General features: G+C 36.2%; 1 protein-coding gene across 1 annotated transcript in view; it reads right to left on the reverse strand.

The window, feature by feature from the left end:
• Window positions 1-17488, reverse strand: part of LOC139973653 (uncharacterized) — a 40478-nt gene that overhangs the window by 19834 nt on the left and 3156 nt on the right. The window contains exons 2-3 of the mRNA XM_071980474.1: window positions 17134-17179; window positions 16299-16468 (exon numbers count right to left, since the gene is read on the reverse strand). Of these exons, the coding sequence (XP_071836575.1) occupies window positions 16299-16468; window positions 17134-17179 (216 nt within the window). The remainder of the gene's footprint in view (window positions 1-16298; window positions 16469-17133; window positions 17180-17488) is intronic.

Here is a 17488-nt window from a genome sequence, read left to right on the forward strand (position 1 = left end):
AATATAGATCTGTCTAGTCTTGCCAGGTGATGAAGATAACTAGCACAACAATGTTGTAAACAATGAAGAGTATACGCATACAAGTTGGAAATCATCGTACCATCCAAATATTACCGTTTATTAGCATATTGCTCCACAGAGCCAATCACAAGTAAACAGAAGTAAGTATATTTATAAGTGCTATGGCCAGCGGATTTTTTAGAAACTTGCTATGTTATCCAGCAAGTTACATTTCAGGCCGACAGCGGGCTTAAGACATTTATAGTTGTGATACGCCGAAATTTGTAAGCAAAATGTTCAGCCATTTTGGGGATAATATACATGATGAAGTTCCTTGGCGCCCTCTGTTAATATGAAGTCATACTTGAAAAACAAATAAGATTAGCTTGTGCAAACTTTAGTACAATATAGCAATATCGTTTTTCATCTTCTTGTTTTATGTTTGGTTTTATTGCATCTTTAGAATCATGCAATTCTTCTTCCATTGGAAGACATTCTAGCTAGTGACAACACAAGCAAAATAGTGCATCATGAAGCTTATGACAGCACGAGTAATGGAAATTAATATATCATATTAGATAATATAACATGTAAATGCAGAGAACATGTATTAAATTCTCGATCGTTTTAGTTCGAAACAATTCAGTTGGAATAGCTAAGTAACTCTTACAGTAAGTTGTTCTTACATTCAAACTAATTACTTATACGACGTTGTTGGGCACACATTTCTATAGATCAGAAGTGATAGCCCCTGTTCCCTTTTTTTATGTAAAGGAAGTGATCACACAAATACACCTGCTATATATCCATTTACTGTCGTATTACTTATTTCTTTATGTTTGTGCAGAAAACTGGAAAGTAACACATCAAAACAAAGCATAAGGGAAATTACTCCGTTCTCAGAAAATTACGAAATTCATGGACTACCAGCCAGCAGAGTGCACCCCACATAAAATGTTGGGGACGCAATGGGCGACGGTGAAATATCAGTTTACTCGAACCTGGGGCTGACTGTGGGGAGAGCAACGCGGGGGGGGGGCACTTAGAGAATGTCATGAACGGTCACCTCAGAAATATTTGCGCTATATGCGCGCGGTTGCATTGAGTGGGTATATATTTGTATACACATACTATTTTTTGGCGATACGTGATATACCGAATGGTTTTTGACCGCGGAGGTGCGCACTTTATGTTATCCTTTCTGTACAAAAAAAAAAGAAAATTTTAGTACTCGACTGTAGTTAAAAATGGAAATTTTAGCACCATTTTGCATCAAAGCCTTATTCGGAAAATTTTTGTTTTCCAAATTGTGTTTATTAATTTATTCCCCTCCCTCTGGACGGCGATCAACCGCTAAGTGCATGAAAATGGGGACAGAAAATTGCCTTCCCCGCTTCTACACCAAAAATCTTACCTATGTCCCTGTGGACAACACCGTATTTTCATGCACTTATTTTATAGTTGGATGTTACATACTGACAAGTATATCTTTTTACCGGCACATGCATGTAGGTTTCGGACTAGCATTCTGAGACATGGACACTGTGGTTGTGGATATCTTATAATCGTATATATAATATGCAATGGGTTTCATACTTATCATAATATTAGCAGGTATTTTCTTCTACGTAACGTTTCTCATGATGGTACGATTGTGTTTTGTGATTTTTGTTCTTGGGATTAATTTCAATCGATGCTTTCATACGTACGTACATTCGGCTCTCTGTTTGTGTTCCATAGATTAGAACCACAAAGACACAAATACATCGCTTACGCCACCTTTGACCATTATCTATTGATAATAGAAACCGGGGTCATGCTAAAAATAGTATTTTGCACATGATACAACATTGACCTACACAACCGCACTTTATACTGACACATTTCTCGCCACTGTCATTTGTGTCTACAATGTGTAATGTGTCTAATAATATGTAGCATTACCCTGGTACTGCTGATGACAATTACCTTTTATACCACTACACGAATGTTAACAATCAAGTTGGATGTTGTGGTATATTAACCAGTCATGCCCTAGGCCGTCGTACATTTCACATCAAGGTGCATTTAGAAGTTGTCACCAATAGGAGGAACCATTCACGGACCTTGCAGGTAATTATAAATCGGCCTATTCTGTCCTTGTTTATATTTATAGACGTAAACAACAGCATTGAGTTAAAATAATCAGTTAACGGTTTAAAGTGAAGTACAAGAGTCTTCAGATGAAAGAATTCAGTTAACTTACATCATCAAAATATCATTGAATTTTTTTTTCTCTGTCTGCTTTTTTGGCAATTTCTTTATAAATTATATTGTATAAATATACGATATATTTTAGCATTTGATAGCAGCAAGATCTCATTTCCATAAAAGAAGGGCAGTTTGTATGGTGTTTTCTTCTCAGCTTGTTGATGTTTCACTGATGAACTGGTTGTATTTGACAAAATGGATACAAAATATGTTGGAATTCATTTCGGTCATATTCTCAAATTAAAATAACCTTTCATAAACTTGTAAATATGATATCACAAGAAAGTAGTTTATAGGTATCAGGAAAGATTCAGCTAATTTTAAACCTCAGAACCTCAATTTATTTTAAATTGATTCTTCTTACTTTTTGACAGGTTCCTCATAATATATTTTACACAAATAATGGATATCCTTAAAAAAAACAGGAGGCCCTCACTTTCATATATGAGTCCATTGAGATTCTTGATATTCATACCGCATTGGTCAAAGATAAACTGGCAACTCTGAATACCATTCGTTTAAGACTTATAAAGGTATTCCTTAGAAAAACATTCCTTTCCTTTCGGACCCTCGTCGAAAATATAATGATGACACCAACCTTTTCTTCGCAAAGATTAAACGAGACTTAATATCACGCCACGGAGGAAAACATATTTGCTTCAGTTCATTTTTGGACGCCTTATCGAATCACTTGGGATATAAGGTCCCTATTGTTAGAGGACCTAAAAGAACTTTTACGGGAATATATAATGTACACGGGGCGTTACTCATTCATGGCCTCACTAATCCCGGAAGTAGACATTTAGTAGAAGCCAATCATACATATCAAATGCACCTGGCTGTCCCAATCGATTTCACAGAGGAGTCTCTGTTGAACGGGTTTGATCTAAGTGAAAGAAAGATCGTCAACGCTTGAGACGGTGTTTTTAAATACCGCGTACGACTTAATACCAAAGATCACAATTTGGTGAAGTTTTTGAACAAATTAGCCAACTCTGGGAAATAATCATACAGTACAATACTGGGAAGGCATTAAGTTTATCAGGATTTGTTGACATTGCTACTTTAATTTGTTATAGTATTCCTTCGTTCTGCTCATTCTACCACATAAAATGTACGAATGATTGGCTTTTCTGGCGACAAATTGGTGTTCGTTCATAATAATAACGTGACTCTAAAGGATTCACAACATTACTTTATAGAGAGTTTTGAAACGCCTGCTATGCAAGAAATTGTCGATATAGTGACAAAGTACTTTCCACAATATTCACCAGCACTGGTAGAAGAAAGCATTAATGTGATTAATCATTATAGAAAGCTATTGTCTATGAAACCATCTGAATTAAAATCCGTCGATATATCTGCCTTGCGTTTGATAGAAGATCCACAATAATTCACGTGGCAATTCATACTTCATCGATCTGATATAGCGGACAGGTTATGCAGAGTGGGACCCGGGTCACATTAGGTTATCGAGAGATATCGGATAAATAATAGCGTATTCTGATTTTTATCATGAAGCCTTCACAAAGAGCCTCTTGACATAATTGTCCTCCTTGAGTCGACCTGGCTCTGCGCGCCATAGATATAGTAGAGAACATTCACATAATTATCCAATGGGAGGTATACATTTCATTACGTAATTATTAATCGAGACGTATCGACTTTTTAACGATCATTCCTTGCGCTTGGAACTAACGTTCATCGCGTTACTGAAGAAACATGTTAAAGGTTTTATTCAGCCATAACATATGTTGTGGATATTTTATATTAAAGGTTGGATTTAAATAAACGTTCGGGTAACAAGTGTCATTACTATTTTAAGTTTTTAAATAAACGATGCATTGCACAGGAAGAAGCAATGGCTGCGTAATACAATTAGGCGTGTTGCTCTCCCTCTAGAGGAAAAGGACGTATTCAGTAGATATGATGGTTGTCATGGTAGAAATTTACGAGTGGAATGCTTTCATTATTCAACCCTGTTTCTTCTAAACCGTTCTGCTGTACGCTGTAAATTACGTATATTGTTGTATATGTTCATCCTTATTTTTCATAATATTAGACACTAATCAGATATGTTATCAAAGGGTAACATTGTTTCCCTAATTTATGCAATGATACAAAGAAAAAGGTGGCAACCTGTCTCAACAAGACACTGACCAGATCAACTTAATGAAGTAACTGGATGCATTGGAATACCGGATTACTGTTCAGACGGCGGTCAATTCCGGCCACCGGAAGTACCCACACCCTACCCCAACACATAATCCACCCACATTCATGATTGGTTAATGAACGTTTGTTTGTGAAAATGGAAAATTAACATTTGATCTTTGTCTATCTGCAGATTATTCCTTACCCTCTTACCTGCAACCTATCTTTGTCCCTCTATAGTTCGCCTCTCCCCTGTTAGTTTTTTCTTCTCTCCATCCATTATCTACTAATCCTCTTACTCATATCTCGTTTGTGTTTACATTGCTCATTAACCTGTCTGTATTCTATGTGTGTATTTGTCTCTTATGTTACTGTTACTTGTCAGTCAGACTCTGAGGAAGATCCTGCTAGGATTTAACATTTGTTTGTTTAATTTACTTACAGATCTTGATAAACGACACAGTTAAGCCTAGTCCTACTTTATAAAACTAACTTTGAATAGTTACAAAATATTAGGTATTAAAGTGGTGCGGACACGCTGTGCGGTGTGAAGGTCTTACTTCGGATGTACTGTATGGCTTACCGTACGGCTGCAAACACAAACCAGGCCGTCCGCATATGCAACTTAACCAAATTGTCTCGTCGTTCTGCTAACCAGCTGATTGAAGATGGCAGACGTCGGATTAATATTAATAAGTGCTGTGAACCTCATCACGTGTATAATCTTCGAGGAAACAGGCCAATTTGGCTTATGACTATTGATATGTAAGGTAATTGTTATGTTACACGTTACTCAACACGCAATCATATCCTTTAACTATTTTTGAAATAAAGACCTATAGGTCATGTTAATATGTATTTATCCAGCTATGCAAAGAACAAGCGTTCTCTTAGACACTTCCATGGACGACAACAAATCTTATTCTCCTACTACAAAAAAATATGCTTCTGCCGCTTGGTTAGAGCCTACATAGTATCATGAAACATTAGCTCTCGGACCCTTAGGATGGTGTTAAAGATTCGTTTGTTCCATCATACCGCGAACGCTGGCTATCTGCCTGTCATGCAATACATTACCACATCTCATGTGATGATGATTCTTGAACACTACCAATTATATAACGGCTTACATTATGTATACTTGCACGTTGCTAGATTTTGTGCAACTGAACCCAACCCTGTATTACCATGTACTGTTTATGCTGGTAGTACATCATCACATCGATATACCACAAGGGAAAATTCGTAGCCTCAACAACACAAAAGATAAAGATGGATGCCAACATCTGCAAACGTGAACAGTTTTATGGTACTTTGGCTACTTATCTACTTAGCAATGTCGTATCATTGACAAAAGAAAAGATAAACTTGTAGATACCAACGTATGCATACTTGCATATTTACATTGTAAGATACTTTACTTAACGGCCTCAAAGCTAACTATCATTTCCAAAATAAAATTGCATCGTTGACACACATAAATTTGTCTCTCTTCAATCGTGATTTTTTATTACGTTTATAACCTTGTGCAGAATATTGTTTTGGGGTAGTTAATGATAAACGGAAATAATTCCTAGCGTAAAAATAAGAACACTACCGAACAATAACATTGGTAATTTAACTTAGTAGAAGTAAAAATCTAGACTCCGTACCGTTATGGTACTAGATACACGGGTTGTAGTAAATGACTGTCATTGAAGCACAACAAGAATGTTATAGTCTATCTAAAAACATATGCGTATTTGAAAATCCCCAACAATATAAAAGTTAACTATTCTTTGTGTAAACGTACCATTTCCTGGCTTGAAATGGGGGTGGGGTGGGGGGGGGAGGTCAGTGCGGATTGTGGGGAGTCTACACAAACACCAGGAGAAAGTCCTTGATAGATTTTCTATTTCATTCGCAAAAGTTTAACTTCCGATCTGGCTACTAGATTAAATCAGAAAGAACATATGTAGACCTTCCTGATTTATAGAATGTAAACCTCGATCTGTCCAGTCTGGCCAGGCGATGACTAAACTATTACTATAGTGAGATGTGGTATACAAGCTGGAAATCAGCATACCCCTAAAATATTACCGTTCATTAGCAGTCAGAAGCCAATCAAGAAGTAGGTACATCCATTAGTTCTATGGCCCTGTGGATTGGGTAGAATATTACAATGGGATCCAGCAAGCTCAATTTCGGGTCCACCGCGGATATAAGTCAATGGAACAATTATGGTTGTGGTACGCCGACATTTTTGAAGACATTGTTCAGCCATATTTGATATTCTACCATAATACTGAAGTTCGTTGGCGCCCTCTGTTAATATAGAGTCATATTTGACAGTGACTTCTGTTAACATGAAGTCATATTTGAACACCAAATAAGATCAGCCTGTGTCAACTTTAGTACAATATAGCAGAACACGATATCGTGTTTCATCTTCGTTTAAAAATACAATTTCTTTCTTGAGCCATGGGAACAAATCCTTACTCATAAAAAAACAAGTAAAATGGTGCATTTTGAAGCTGATCACCTTACTAGTACAGCGGTATCGAAATGGAATAATATATCATCTTAGATATCATCAAATGTGAATACAGAGAAAATGTCTACATTCTCGATCGTTTTTGTTCGAAATATTCCAGCATGTGATAACTACCGTACGTAAAATTCAAACTTACAACTGATACGACGTTGCTTTTCCCATGTATCTAAAATTTGAAGTAAGCCTAATATGTATAAAATCGGTCTGTTTTGAATTTTATGGTCGTAATTTTTTCGCACGATATATATTACTGAGGTATAGTTAAATGACATACTTATTAACAGTTGAGATAATAAAGTAAGTGGAATAAACTGGTAAGTCCTTTCATGGGCTTCATGTTACGAATGACAACGAATAATAGTGTGAACCCAGTTTTGAATGTTTACGACATGAGCACACTGCTTGATGATACTGCTATTCCTCTGAGGTAACTTAAGCAAGCATGCTTTATACCCGCGAAATTATTAACTATACCCAGATTATCAACATACCCTTTAATCTGTGAATCAGTCAACATTTATTGAAAATCAACATTGAAATATCTTGTATGAAAACTTCAGATTTATAAATAAATAACTATTGTAGAGGTTAAAGTTTTTTTTTAGTTCAGTACACATTGTAGATGATTCCAAAAATATATTTTCACGGTGTACCAAGACAATCTGTACATCTTTTACGATGTAAAATGTAATAATTGACGAAAAATGTTATGTTAACCAGATATGTTTTGACGCAAAATGTAATCAAAACAACGGGAAACGTAACAACACATAATGCAATAATCTGTGTCGACAAAGACAAGCGCAATGTGTGCTCTGTATAGTAATTGAATATTGCTGGAATTTCTTACACCGCTACTATCATTTGCAACGAATAGTTATAACTAATGAATAGGTGGAACGCACTTTATATTATTTTGAATGAAGAATGTCATAACGATATATTTATTTTTAAATTGATTTGAAATGATAGGTAAATATAGCCAAATATTTCCTTCTTTATTAATACCAGGGTTGAAAATACTTGTACCAATTTGTACCAATATAATATGAAATATAACGAACGTTCAATAAGCGGATATCATCTACCGGCTAACACATCGTCTTTAAAAGGAGCCGCTATTTGTAATTACAAAACAGGATGTATGGTATATTTCTCATACCGCCGGATTTTCCCAATATGTAAGACAGATGTTCATAGAGTTCTTGATTCGCTCCCTCGTTCTACAATGAGCATTTCAGATAGTATGTTATTAATACTATTATTTTTTCGGGAAGAGGGGGATTCGTTATTGGCATCTGAACATGTCAATAAAATAAAGTTGTGTTTCGGCAAAAAATCGTGCAAATAAAATTACTTAGCTCGAAGAATAAACTTGTACACAATGTGCTACAATAAACAGAACGAACTCCGTTATTTCATTTTTTATACCATTTATGTAAACCATGTTAAAATTAAAATTGGCCGAAATTAATCCTCATTAGCAACCGACTTGATAAAAGACAGGCCGTTTCCGTACGATATTTACAAACTATGAGATATGAGGTAAACAGTCTCGATCATTTGAAGCTTATTGTAGGATATATTCTCTCAATTGAAATATCATATATTACTTCATTGTTTTGTGAGTATAGTGTATATATATATATATATTTATATGATATTATAAAAATACACGAGGATAATATAAATATAAACTACCCGATGATAAACTGGAAATACCTTTTTTTTAAAAGTTTAGTGTAACTATATTCAACCAATACTGAAGCATTTTATCAGAAGTTGAGCCTGAAAATTCAAGGTTCAATGTTGAAATAGTCGGTAACATAATTAGAAACGATTTTGTTATATTTTGATAAGGGCAGGGAGAAAATTGCTTCATAGACCATCTTTCAGTCTCTGGCAGAGAAGACAAATGGAGTGTCGAATACCAACAATCTCTGATATTGTTCCCCGTATAAGTAAGCCTACGTATGTCAGTTTGATTCAAAAAGTACATACTACGTGGATCTCGTTTAACAGATACAAAAACAAATTATGGTTTTGATACCCACCCCCCCCCCTCCCCTCTATCTAGATCGTCGGAAATGGTACTTCTCGGGCTTGAAAATGAACAACCAGATGTACACTTTTGCCTGAGAGCCAAGTATTTCCCATAAATTCTTTTTCATCCATAAAATTTTGAAGATTGTCACCAGTCACACCTCATCGCATCTCCTGTGGATCATTGCTTTTGTAGGTGATTCTACGTCGCGGCCAACAATACCCGTCAGCCCCACTTTTCAAGGTTTTAAGCCCATTATTTGTTCAGAATTGACAATTTACTTTTCTCGTGAATAACATCAATTCTAAAACATACCCATAATGTTGCACAAAATTTCATCTATGGAAAACCAATATAGATAAACCTCCTTCAACCCGTAACAGGCCGGTCAAAATTGCACGAGTAGAGGGAATTATAATGAAGAATGTTGGTCAGGAAATTCTCGAAAATTCAGACACAGTTAATTTATTGGTGTACAAATATTAAAGTCTCTTATAACGGCTACTATAAAACTTCGTTAAAGGAAATGAAAAGATACCAAATATTTCCGAAAACGAACACTACACATGTAGACAGTTTGAAGGCCGTTCATCGTGGTACGTCATTTTCATGCTCACTGATATGATGTGATATCTGCTGTATGCTTTACAAATTGAAATAATTGAGATGAGACTGAAATAAATAACTTTTATCTGTTTATTGTGCGATCCCCCACATTCTTTCATTTCAACAGAAGTACAGTTTTAAGTTCATTACACACTGAACGCTTCGATTCTCTATCTGCCTTTAGTTTGACAGAAAGGTAGCGAACTTCAAACGTCTTGGCTTTGCGTTGACGAACTTGTCAGCGGCTGACTCCAGGTTGATGTCATGGTGGTGATGGATAGCCATCAGTGTAAGGCCATTCAATATATCTTCTCCCATAGTTGTTCTGAACGATAAGGGCAGTGGTATTATTATTGCTCAATATGAATAACAGTAAGATTGCCCTACTTTTCAATATCGAAAAAGTGCATAAAATAGGTGATAAACAAAGAAACACGACGTTGGGAATTAAATATGTCATTCGATCGAATTTGGCAAAAAAACTACGGCATCCAATTCAATCGATGCGGACATGATAGGATGAATGTAGGTTCGAAAGCTGATAAGCAGAGGAGCCGAAACAGGAGGCAGGCAGGTAATGTTGTATTTCATCGAGCATAGTTTATTATTTCTCAAGTTTACCAATGCCAAGTTAGAAGAGAGCAGGAGGAGGTTTGAGTGGCAGTGATCTGACAGGTTTCCTCACAACACCGTACTGGCTTTCAGCATTGGTGTCATCGTAACAATAGTGCACCTGGTATAACAAGCGATCATAACGACTCACATCGCTATGCGTCCTCAGATGTCACTGCAGTCGATGTGTTTCAAAACATTAACCGAGTTTAGGAAAGTTCAGATGATGCAGTATTTCCACTTGTAGAATGCTGTAGCAGATCATTTTGTCGAATGCCTGTGCCAATTAACTTTTTGTAGCATTTTTATCACAACTAGTCCATCGAAATGAGCAAAATATAGCCTATTACGAATTAGAATGTCAATAAGAATTCAATGAAATAAATATCGTCTTTGTAGAAGGGAGGGTTAGGGAGATACGGAGTTTATCGTAACCCCCCCCCCAAAAAAAAAAACCCAAAATGGCGTCGGAAAAAAAGGGGAAATTCATGCTTTCTATATTCCCTAAGAAGCTTAATCCCGACCAACCCCGCACAAGCCGGGAAGAGCGGATTATTTACGCTCACAATTTTTATAACTCTGCGGTTTGCCTCCAGCCTGTCCTTCACATAGACATAAACGGGCCGCACTTCATGAATGAACCTAGTAGTATATTACTACGCCAGAGACATTTCCACTGATTTGTTTATGTCTACTATCCGATTGCATAGGCAAATTCCCACGGAGGCAACCTCAGGAATAATGCGTGTAAAATGTATCAATGTTGCAATAATGTTGCTTTCACAGTCATGGGTCGCTTTGATAACTGCATGCATCAAATAAAATTTAGTAGGCCTAATACAGCAGTGAAGTAAATAACTTACGGATCTCTTCTTGGCTGCCATTGTGCTATAATTACTAACATGTGATAAAGCCGATGTTCAGCGCTTTACGTGTATTTTTAAGTTTCCCGCAACTATTTTTCTATGGAAATAGGAAAGATCTTGGGATTTTCATCCCTATAGATATCGCTAGATATTGCTAGATATCCATACAGTACAGTAGCCTTAGGATTTCTTGGGATTTTTCGGGGCCTGTATTTGGGACATTGCAAAATCGGGAGTGGTCACACTGCATGTAGGTCAGTGCACGACCTCTAGACATCACTAATGCACAACCAAATCACTTGTAATCGACGAAGTGGTGTGTGGCCGGATTTTCTAATGTTCATGGTACTACGGGCGAAGGTCATTAATTAAGTTTCGTAACTCATCAGGAGGCGATTAGAAGGGTAGGGCGTAATGTTATGGGGCGTGCGTTTTCATGCAGATGGGAACAATCTCGAGAAGTGCTGGTGTGTCCGCCCACACCCTTCCTCCGCCAATCATACACCCTTGGATCCACTACATGATATTCACAGGAGATGTGCTCAATTCTCCAATCGCATGCGGAATTTATTTTTAGATTCATTGTACGAGTTACGGTACTAGGTTTGGGGTAACAATTAGCATTCAAGTCGGAGTGTACCGTATAACATTTTATATCTGGATGGCAGTGTTGCATCGAAGGACATAGGTCTAGTGCAGTTCGCATATAGATCCTGGTCTAATACCGAAATGCGTCATGTTTCCCTACGACTCGGTCGAGTTTGAGACCAGCCACAGCCTGTTTGTTTCATAACACAATCAAGCAATAGTTTAAGGCGTTCATAAACACACACGCGTTATTATGGACCATATATGGTCTAAATATAGACATTAGTGAGAGAGGAAAAATGGAAACTTCAAAAATGGTGAAGCGCACGCCCCTTCCGAAATTCTCTACCCTTTTTATATAATAGGGATCAGCGCTGTTATTATGTCACTGTTCCTCTTTCTCTTCCCGGTGTCTTGGCGTTTTTCTTCTACTCCCTCTTTTTCTCCTTTTTCTTTCTTTCTTCTTTTTCCCCCTTCCTTCCTCTCCTTCCTCCTCTTTTTTCTTTCTCTTTTTTTTTTCCCTTCCTCTCCTTACTTTTTTTTTTCTCTCCTCCTTTTCTAACCCGCCCAACCCCCCCCCCCCCCTGGAAACGCGCCTCATAACAAAGATGTAAATTCAGACACTTTGCTCTAATTCGGTTTTAGACGTTGTAGAGTAATGTTTGCATTTTTAACACACAACATTATTCCATTTAGTCCTGTATGGGTTGGGTGGGGATGGGGATCTGGTGTATCAAATATACGAAAAAGTTCTTTGGCACAATTATAATACAACTTATATCAATAGTAAGGTCTACACGCCATATTATGCTAATAAGTATTTATGAATTTCGGTGTGTATTTTGTGTACGACTGGTGTCTCCGTGTCTCTGTTTAAAAAAATTGACAAATTAAAGAAAAACTCGAACTCTTTTTTTCTATTATAACTTTATTTATTGAAATTTAAGTGTTATTGATGTCTCTTAATTATTTGCAGTGATGAAAGACTCACCAGTAGAGCAATTTCATACAGGTTTTTGCTCCGATTTTTCAGGATGTCATTCACTTTCGAACAAGGAACTTTTTTAGTGAATGGTCCAATTTAAAGGTTTAATGTTTTCTTATGTTGTGTCCATAAAGTCTATCCCAACCACGCTCCGTTTGGTCATATTTATTTAACTTCTGCATTATAACGAAAATGAATCGTAAAATGCTCAGTTTACAGTCATCTTGTTCATCAACTCAAGTGGTTGGTTTAATTTTCATCTCAACATATTGGACGTTGCAGTAATAATAATAAAAATAAGAGTAGATCATTTCCCCGTTGCCTCCATTGTAGACGCCGTTGAGGTTCCCATAAGTACAAACTACCTTGCAGCTGCTGCTGTATTGGAAATAATTACAATAGCTATAACTATAACAATAGGAGCAATAATAATCAAAGTGCCACCAGCCGCTTATGTGCTTCTCTGCGCAGTTGAAGTTTGCGCATGGGATGTCTCGGTCGTATGTGCTGAACGGCTTACCTGTGTTACTAGAGAGATAATAACCTGCGAAGTAAGAACAGATCCATTCAGTGGTTAAGTTGTGAACAACAAAAATTAAGGTAAGCATTGCGCTTATTTTCCACACCTTTCTATGAATCAGAAAACGTATTAAAGGTTCACAATAGGAGGGGGGGGGGGGATCTCAGTGGTCTTATTAAAAGATATTAAGAAACAATGTCTTTTTCATATCTTTGTTTTAGTTCTAACACATTTTCAGAACTGGAATATTAACATTTAGTTTCCTGTATTCTAACTGAAGCTTATTGAAGCATGTATTTTAGCCAATCATTTCCCAGGGGTGATTTTCTTGCTTTACATAATTATATAGATTATATGAATCATCTCGTGGTGGTTGAAATCAGGCTTATATTAGAATGGTGCGTTTATTGGTTTCTTGTAGCTCTGAGAAGTTGCATCTTCACGCTACATTTTACACGTGAGTACACATCATGTTTTCTTTGGTAGTCATAATACTGTTGTATTGAGCAATGCAGCTTTAAAATATTAGCAATCGTATCGGATAAGTCATATGTCTTCAAACATTGCCGGGAACTGATCGAATTATGATACGTCACATATTTGGCAAGGAACTTGTGTGCGTTTGTTAAATGTATGAGTGTTTGTTTTTAACTGTGATAACAAAACTCATAATCGTCATGTTGACCTTGTTATGTCTCCTACTAAATAGATACTTATATAATGGGTATACAAGACTTAATGACATTAATGTCTTGATGAGAATGAAAAGTTAGTTATCAAATGATACTTATGCGCTCTTTTGTGTTTATTAGTTTATTAATAAAATACACAGATAGACGCTAGAAAACAAAACACGTTCCTTGATATTAATGTATGCTGCCAGTAAAGAGGAATATTATTTATAGTCCATCACGTGTTGGTTTACACTTTTGCATTATTTCTTTCTTGTTCCATAATTGGTGTTTGGGCTAAATAAAGTAATATTAGCTTTTATTGTTCGCACTACTAAAATAGACTCGAACCTAGATTTCATCCTATGTACCTAACCAGTGTGAGAACGTACGTCGGAGCCGGAAAGGGTAGGGAGGTTTCATACAAACAAAGTCATGTGTTACAGCATATCAACAAAAGATAAGGTTTTTTATATTTAATATTCACATGCCATTTGTCACAATTTAAAAGTCAATTCCTTACTCAAAATTGACGTTAGATGCATCAGTCTGATAATGAATATGTATTGCAGACATTATACATATAACAACAAACCTGCATATCCACTGGGACTGGTCCTGCGTCCCAGTTTATTCATTTTGTAGTTGGTGTCCTCGGACTCTATTTGAAATTCTGTAAACTCAGAATATAGACTCGTCCCATCTGAAGTAGTAATGTCAAGTCGTAGTTTGTAATCGTCCTGATTGGTCAGGTAATAGAGTTTCTCATTCCCAAGCCAGAAGTTTAAGTTGTTACCGAAGCCGTCTCTGTATGCATCCCAGTTTTGATAAAAACTAGTACTGTCATCAGTGCGACGTTGGAAAACCTACCATGGAAACGATAGAAAGAGACACTGATATCAACAGAAGAAAATCCATATCCAATCCAATTTTATTTTGGGAATTGCCCTTTACATTTGTTAACGTTCTGGATTACAATCGATTGAACAGAACTGAAACGTATTCATATGTTCAACGTAGTTTTACACATAAATTGTCATATTTGGTACATTCAGTTACGATATGTTTCGGATGTTGGTCTAGTGTAGTTAAATTGTTTAATGCATATAAGTAGTGCGACTTTATCGAGAGCATTTATTCATAAATTAGCAGCGTTGAAGTGACTCACGGTCCATCCTTCGTCGCCGTGCATTCTGCAGTGAACATTGAATGGAGACCCTGGCCATCCAGTTGGCATGATTGAATATACGCCATCTTGTGTATTCCCAGCGTCATAAACATCCTGGCAGTCTCTATAGGACAAGGATCGACAATCTTCACCGTCACCTGCATATCCCTCATTACAATAACACTGTCGTATTTTATTCCTGACATCACACACAGCATTTGTACTACATTTGTAGTCTTCACAGATCAATCGGTTATTGTTACAAGAACACTTTCGTGTGCAGTCATCGTTAACGTATGTTTCTCCATCCTATAATAAATAGATAAAAATATAAAGATGAATTTTCTTTATTAGCCTAAGTTTCGTATCTGTTTCGTTTGCATAGTCATGTGATTGTGAAATGATGCATACATATACTCACTGGTATAACCAAGTTGGCCTCTGCCACGAAACACCCGCATCCACTCGCACGGATACAGTCGCTCCCTTGCATTAAGAAACCAGCTGGACAGGTGCAACCCTCAGTACCCAAACAGTCTCTGTTACAACCAGATTGTCCGTCGGGATCTTCACATGTTGCTTTGCAACTGCAGGTTCCGTAGATCATGTTCGTAGGACATTGAGTAAACGGTGTACCCGCTAGTTGGTAAGATCAAGAACAAAATATAAGATTTTAACAAGAACATATATATAATATGTGAATATAATATCATATTTGATTTAGGAGCAAATTCTTGTTGTATTATTAATTAACGTTTCGTTTTCTCACTTACTTGCATTACACTCATTGCCCCCATTCATCAGTGATACGAAAAGCTCTGTATGTTGTATAAAAAGATGCCCCATTAGATAACTTTATATCCACACGTAGTTCGTAATGTGCTTGATTCGTCAAATATGATAACTTTTCATTGCCGAGCCAAAACTCAGTTGAGAGAAAACCAAATCCATCTTTATACTGTGACCAACTCCTATCGAAATTCACTGCACCGCTATCTCGGCGTTGTATGACCTGTAACATGAATTGAATAATATAGCAAATATTATCACCTCTTAAATACACCATCAATATTGTACACACATATTGGGAAAGGTACAATTTATTGTACCCACTGATGTAACTATGTGTGTGTGTATATATATATATATATATATATATATATATATTAATATATATATATATTAACATTAACTTATTGAGTACGCTTACAGATGTTTCAAGTCACAATACCTACATGCTAACTAAATGGCTTCATCACGTTTGAAATATGGTTAAAAAAAACATTTCCTTGTTCACACACCGTCCAGCCTCCTCCACCAACGTCGTTGTTGCAGAACACTTCAAATGGTTCTTCAAATCCATCTGGCTTGATAATGTATACTCCGCTAGAGTTGGACGTAGAACACTGACTTTGAACGTCTTGGCAGTCCTTTGGATATTCAGATCGTTGATAAAAGAAGTAATGAGCCACTGTAATAAATATTATAAAATGTGTATTATGTTCAACTTGTAACAAAACGTGTCACTGTCAACAGTTACTGGACCGTTAAAGAAAATCCTGTCAAGAAAATTGACAATTATCTGTGATTTTACGAGACAACTTTACCCCCAGCAGGAAAGATTCAATAATAGACAATTGTGTGAAAAGTAACATGAACATCACCATATATCATGTTCTGTGTTAGATTATCTTGCATTCGTTTATTTGAAGATAAGATATGTCTTGGTTGGAATGACACGACGAAATAATGAAGCACTTATCCTCGTATCCATGTCTTACAATGTGTGTGAAAAGCATCTCGTGGGGTACAGGGTTATCTAACGTTTTCTATATTCTAAATCATTTGTCAAATGTAAGTGTATTGTCTCGTTATCAGTATTATCGGTTGTAATTTTTGTATTGTAGCAAGTTGTCGAAAATAACATATCAAATGCTCTCAATGAAACAGTCACCTAAATTTTATTTGGAAACAACGGAGCATATGTATATTTGGTAATTACGTGTTTATATATCTAAATGAAACGACAAAACAAAGTAATTGAGGTTAAGAAGTGAAATATCTTAACAAGTAACATGAACACCTTAACATCAAATTTGATATATATAGTTAAGGTAAAAAAATGATATATCTTACTTTGAGTGCCATCTGTAGTTGAAGGTAAACTTCTCCGATGAATACTCTATTGATAAGAAGAAGAATAATCAACAAAAACATAAATATGTTATGTTTAATGATAGTAAGTGCTTGTAAAGAACTATTGATTTTACTCAATCTCAGTTACCAACTAATTATTTAAAAAAAAATTACATTTGCAATAAATTTTCGGAAAACAACTATTTCAAAATAGTTAATAATCTAAATGGTTGCACAATAAATATATTCATATGTCTTATTGGGGGGGGGGGAGGGTAACCATGTCTGGAAGTTAAACTCAAACTCAATAAATAATTTAAATCCATTCAAACACAAACTTATTTTAAATGCTATA

Source organism: Apostichopus japonicus, chromosome 9 (assembly GCF_037975245.1).
Source record: "Apostichopus japonicus isolate 1M-3 chromosome 9, ASM3797524v1, whole genome shotgun sequence".
NCBI lineage: Eukaryota > Metazoa > Echinodermata > Holothuroidea > Aspidochirotida > Stichopodidae > Apostichopus > Apostichopus japonicus.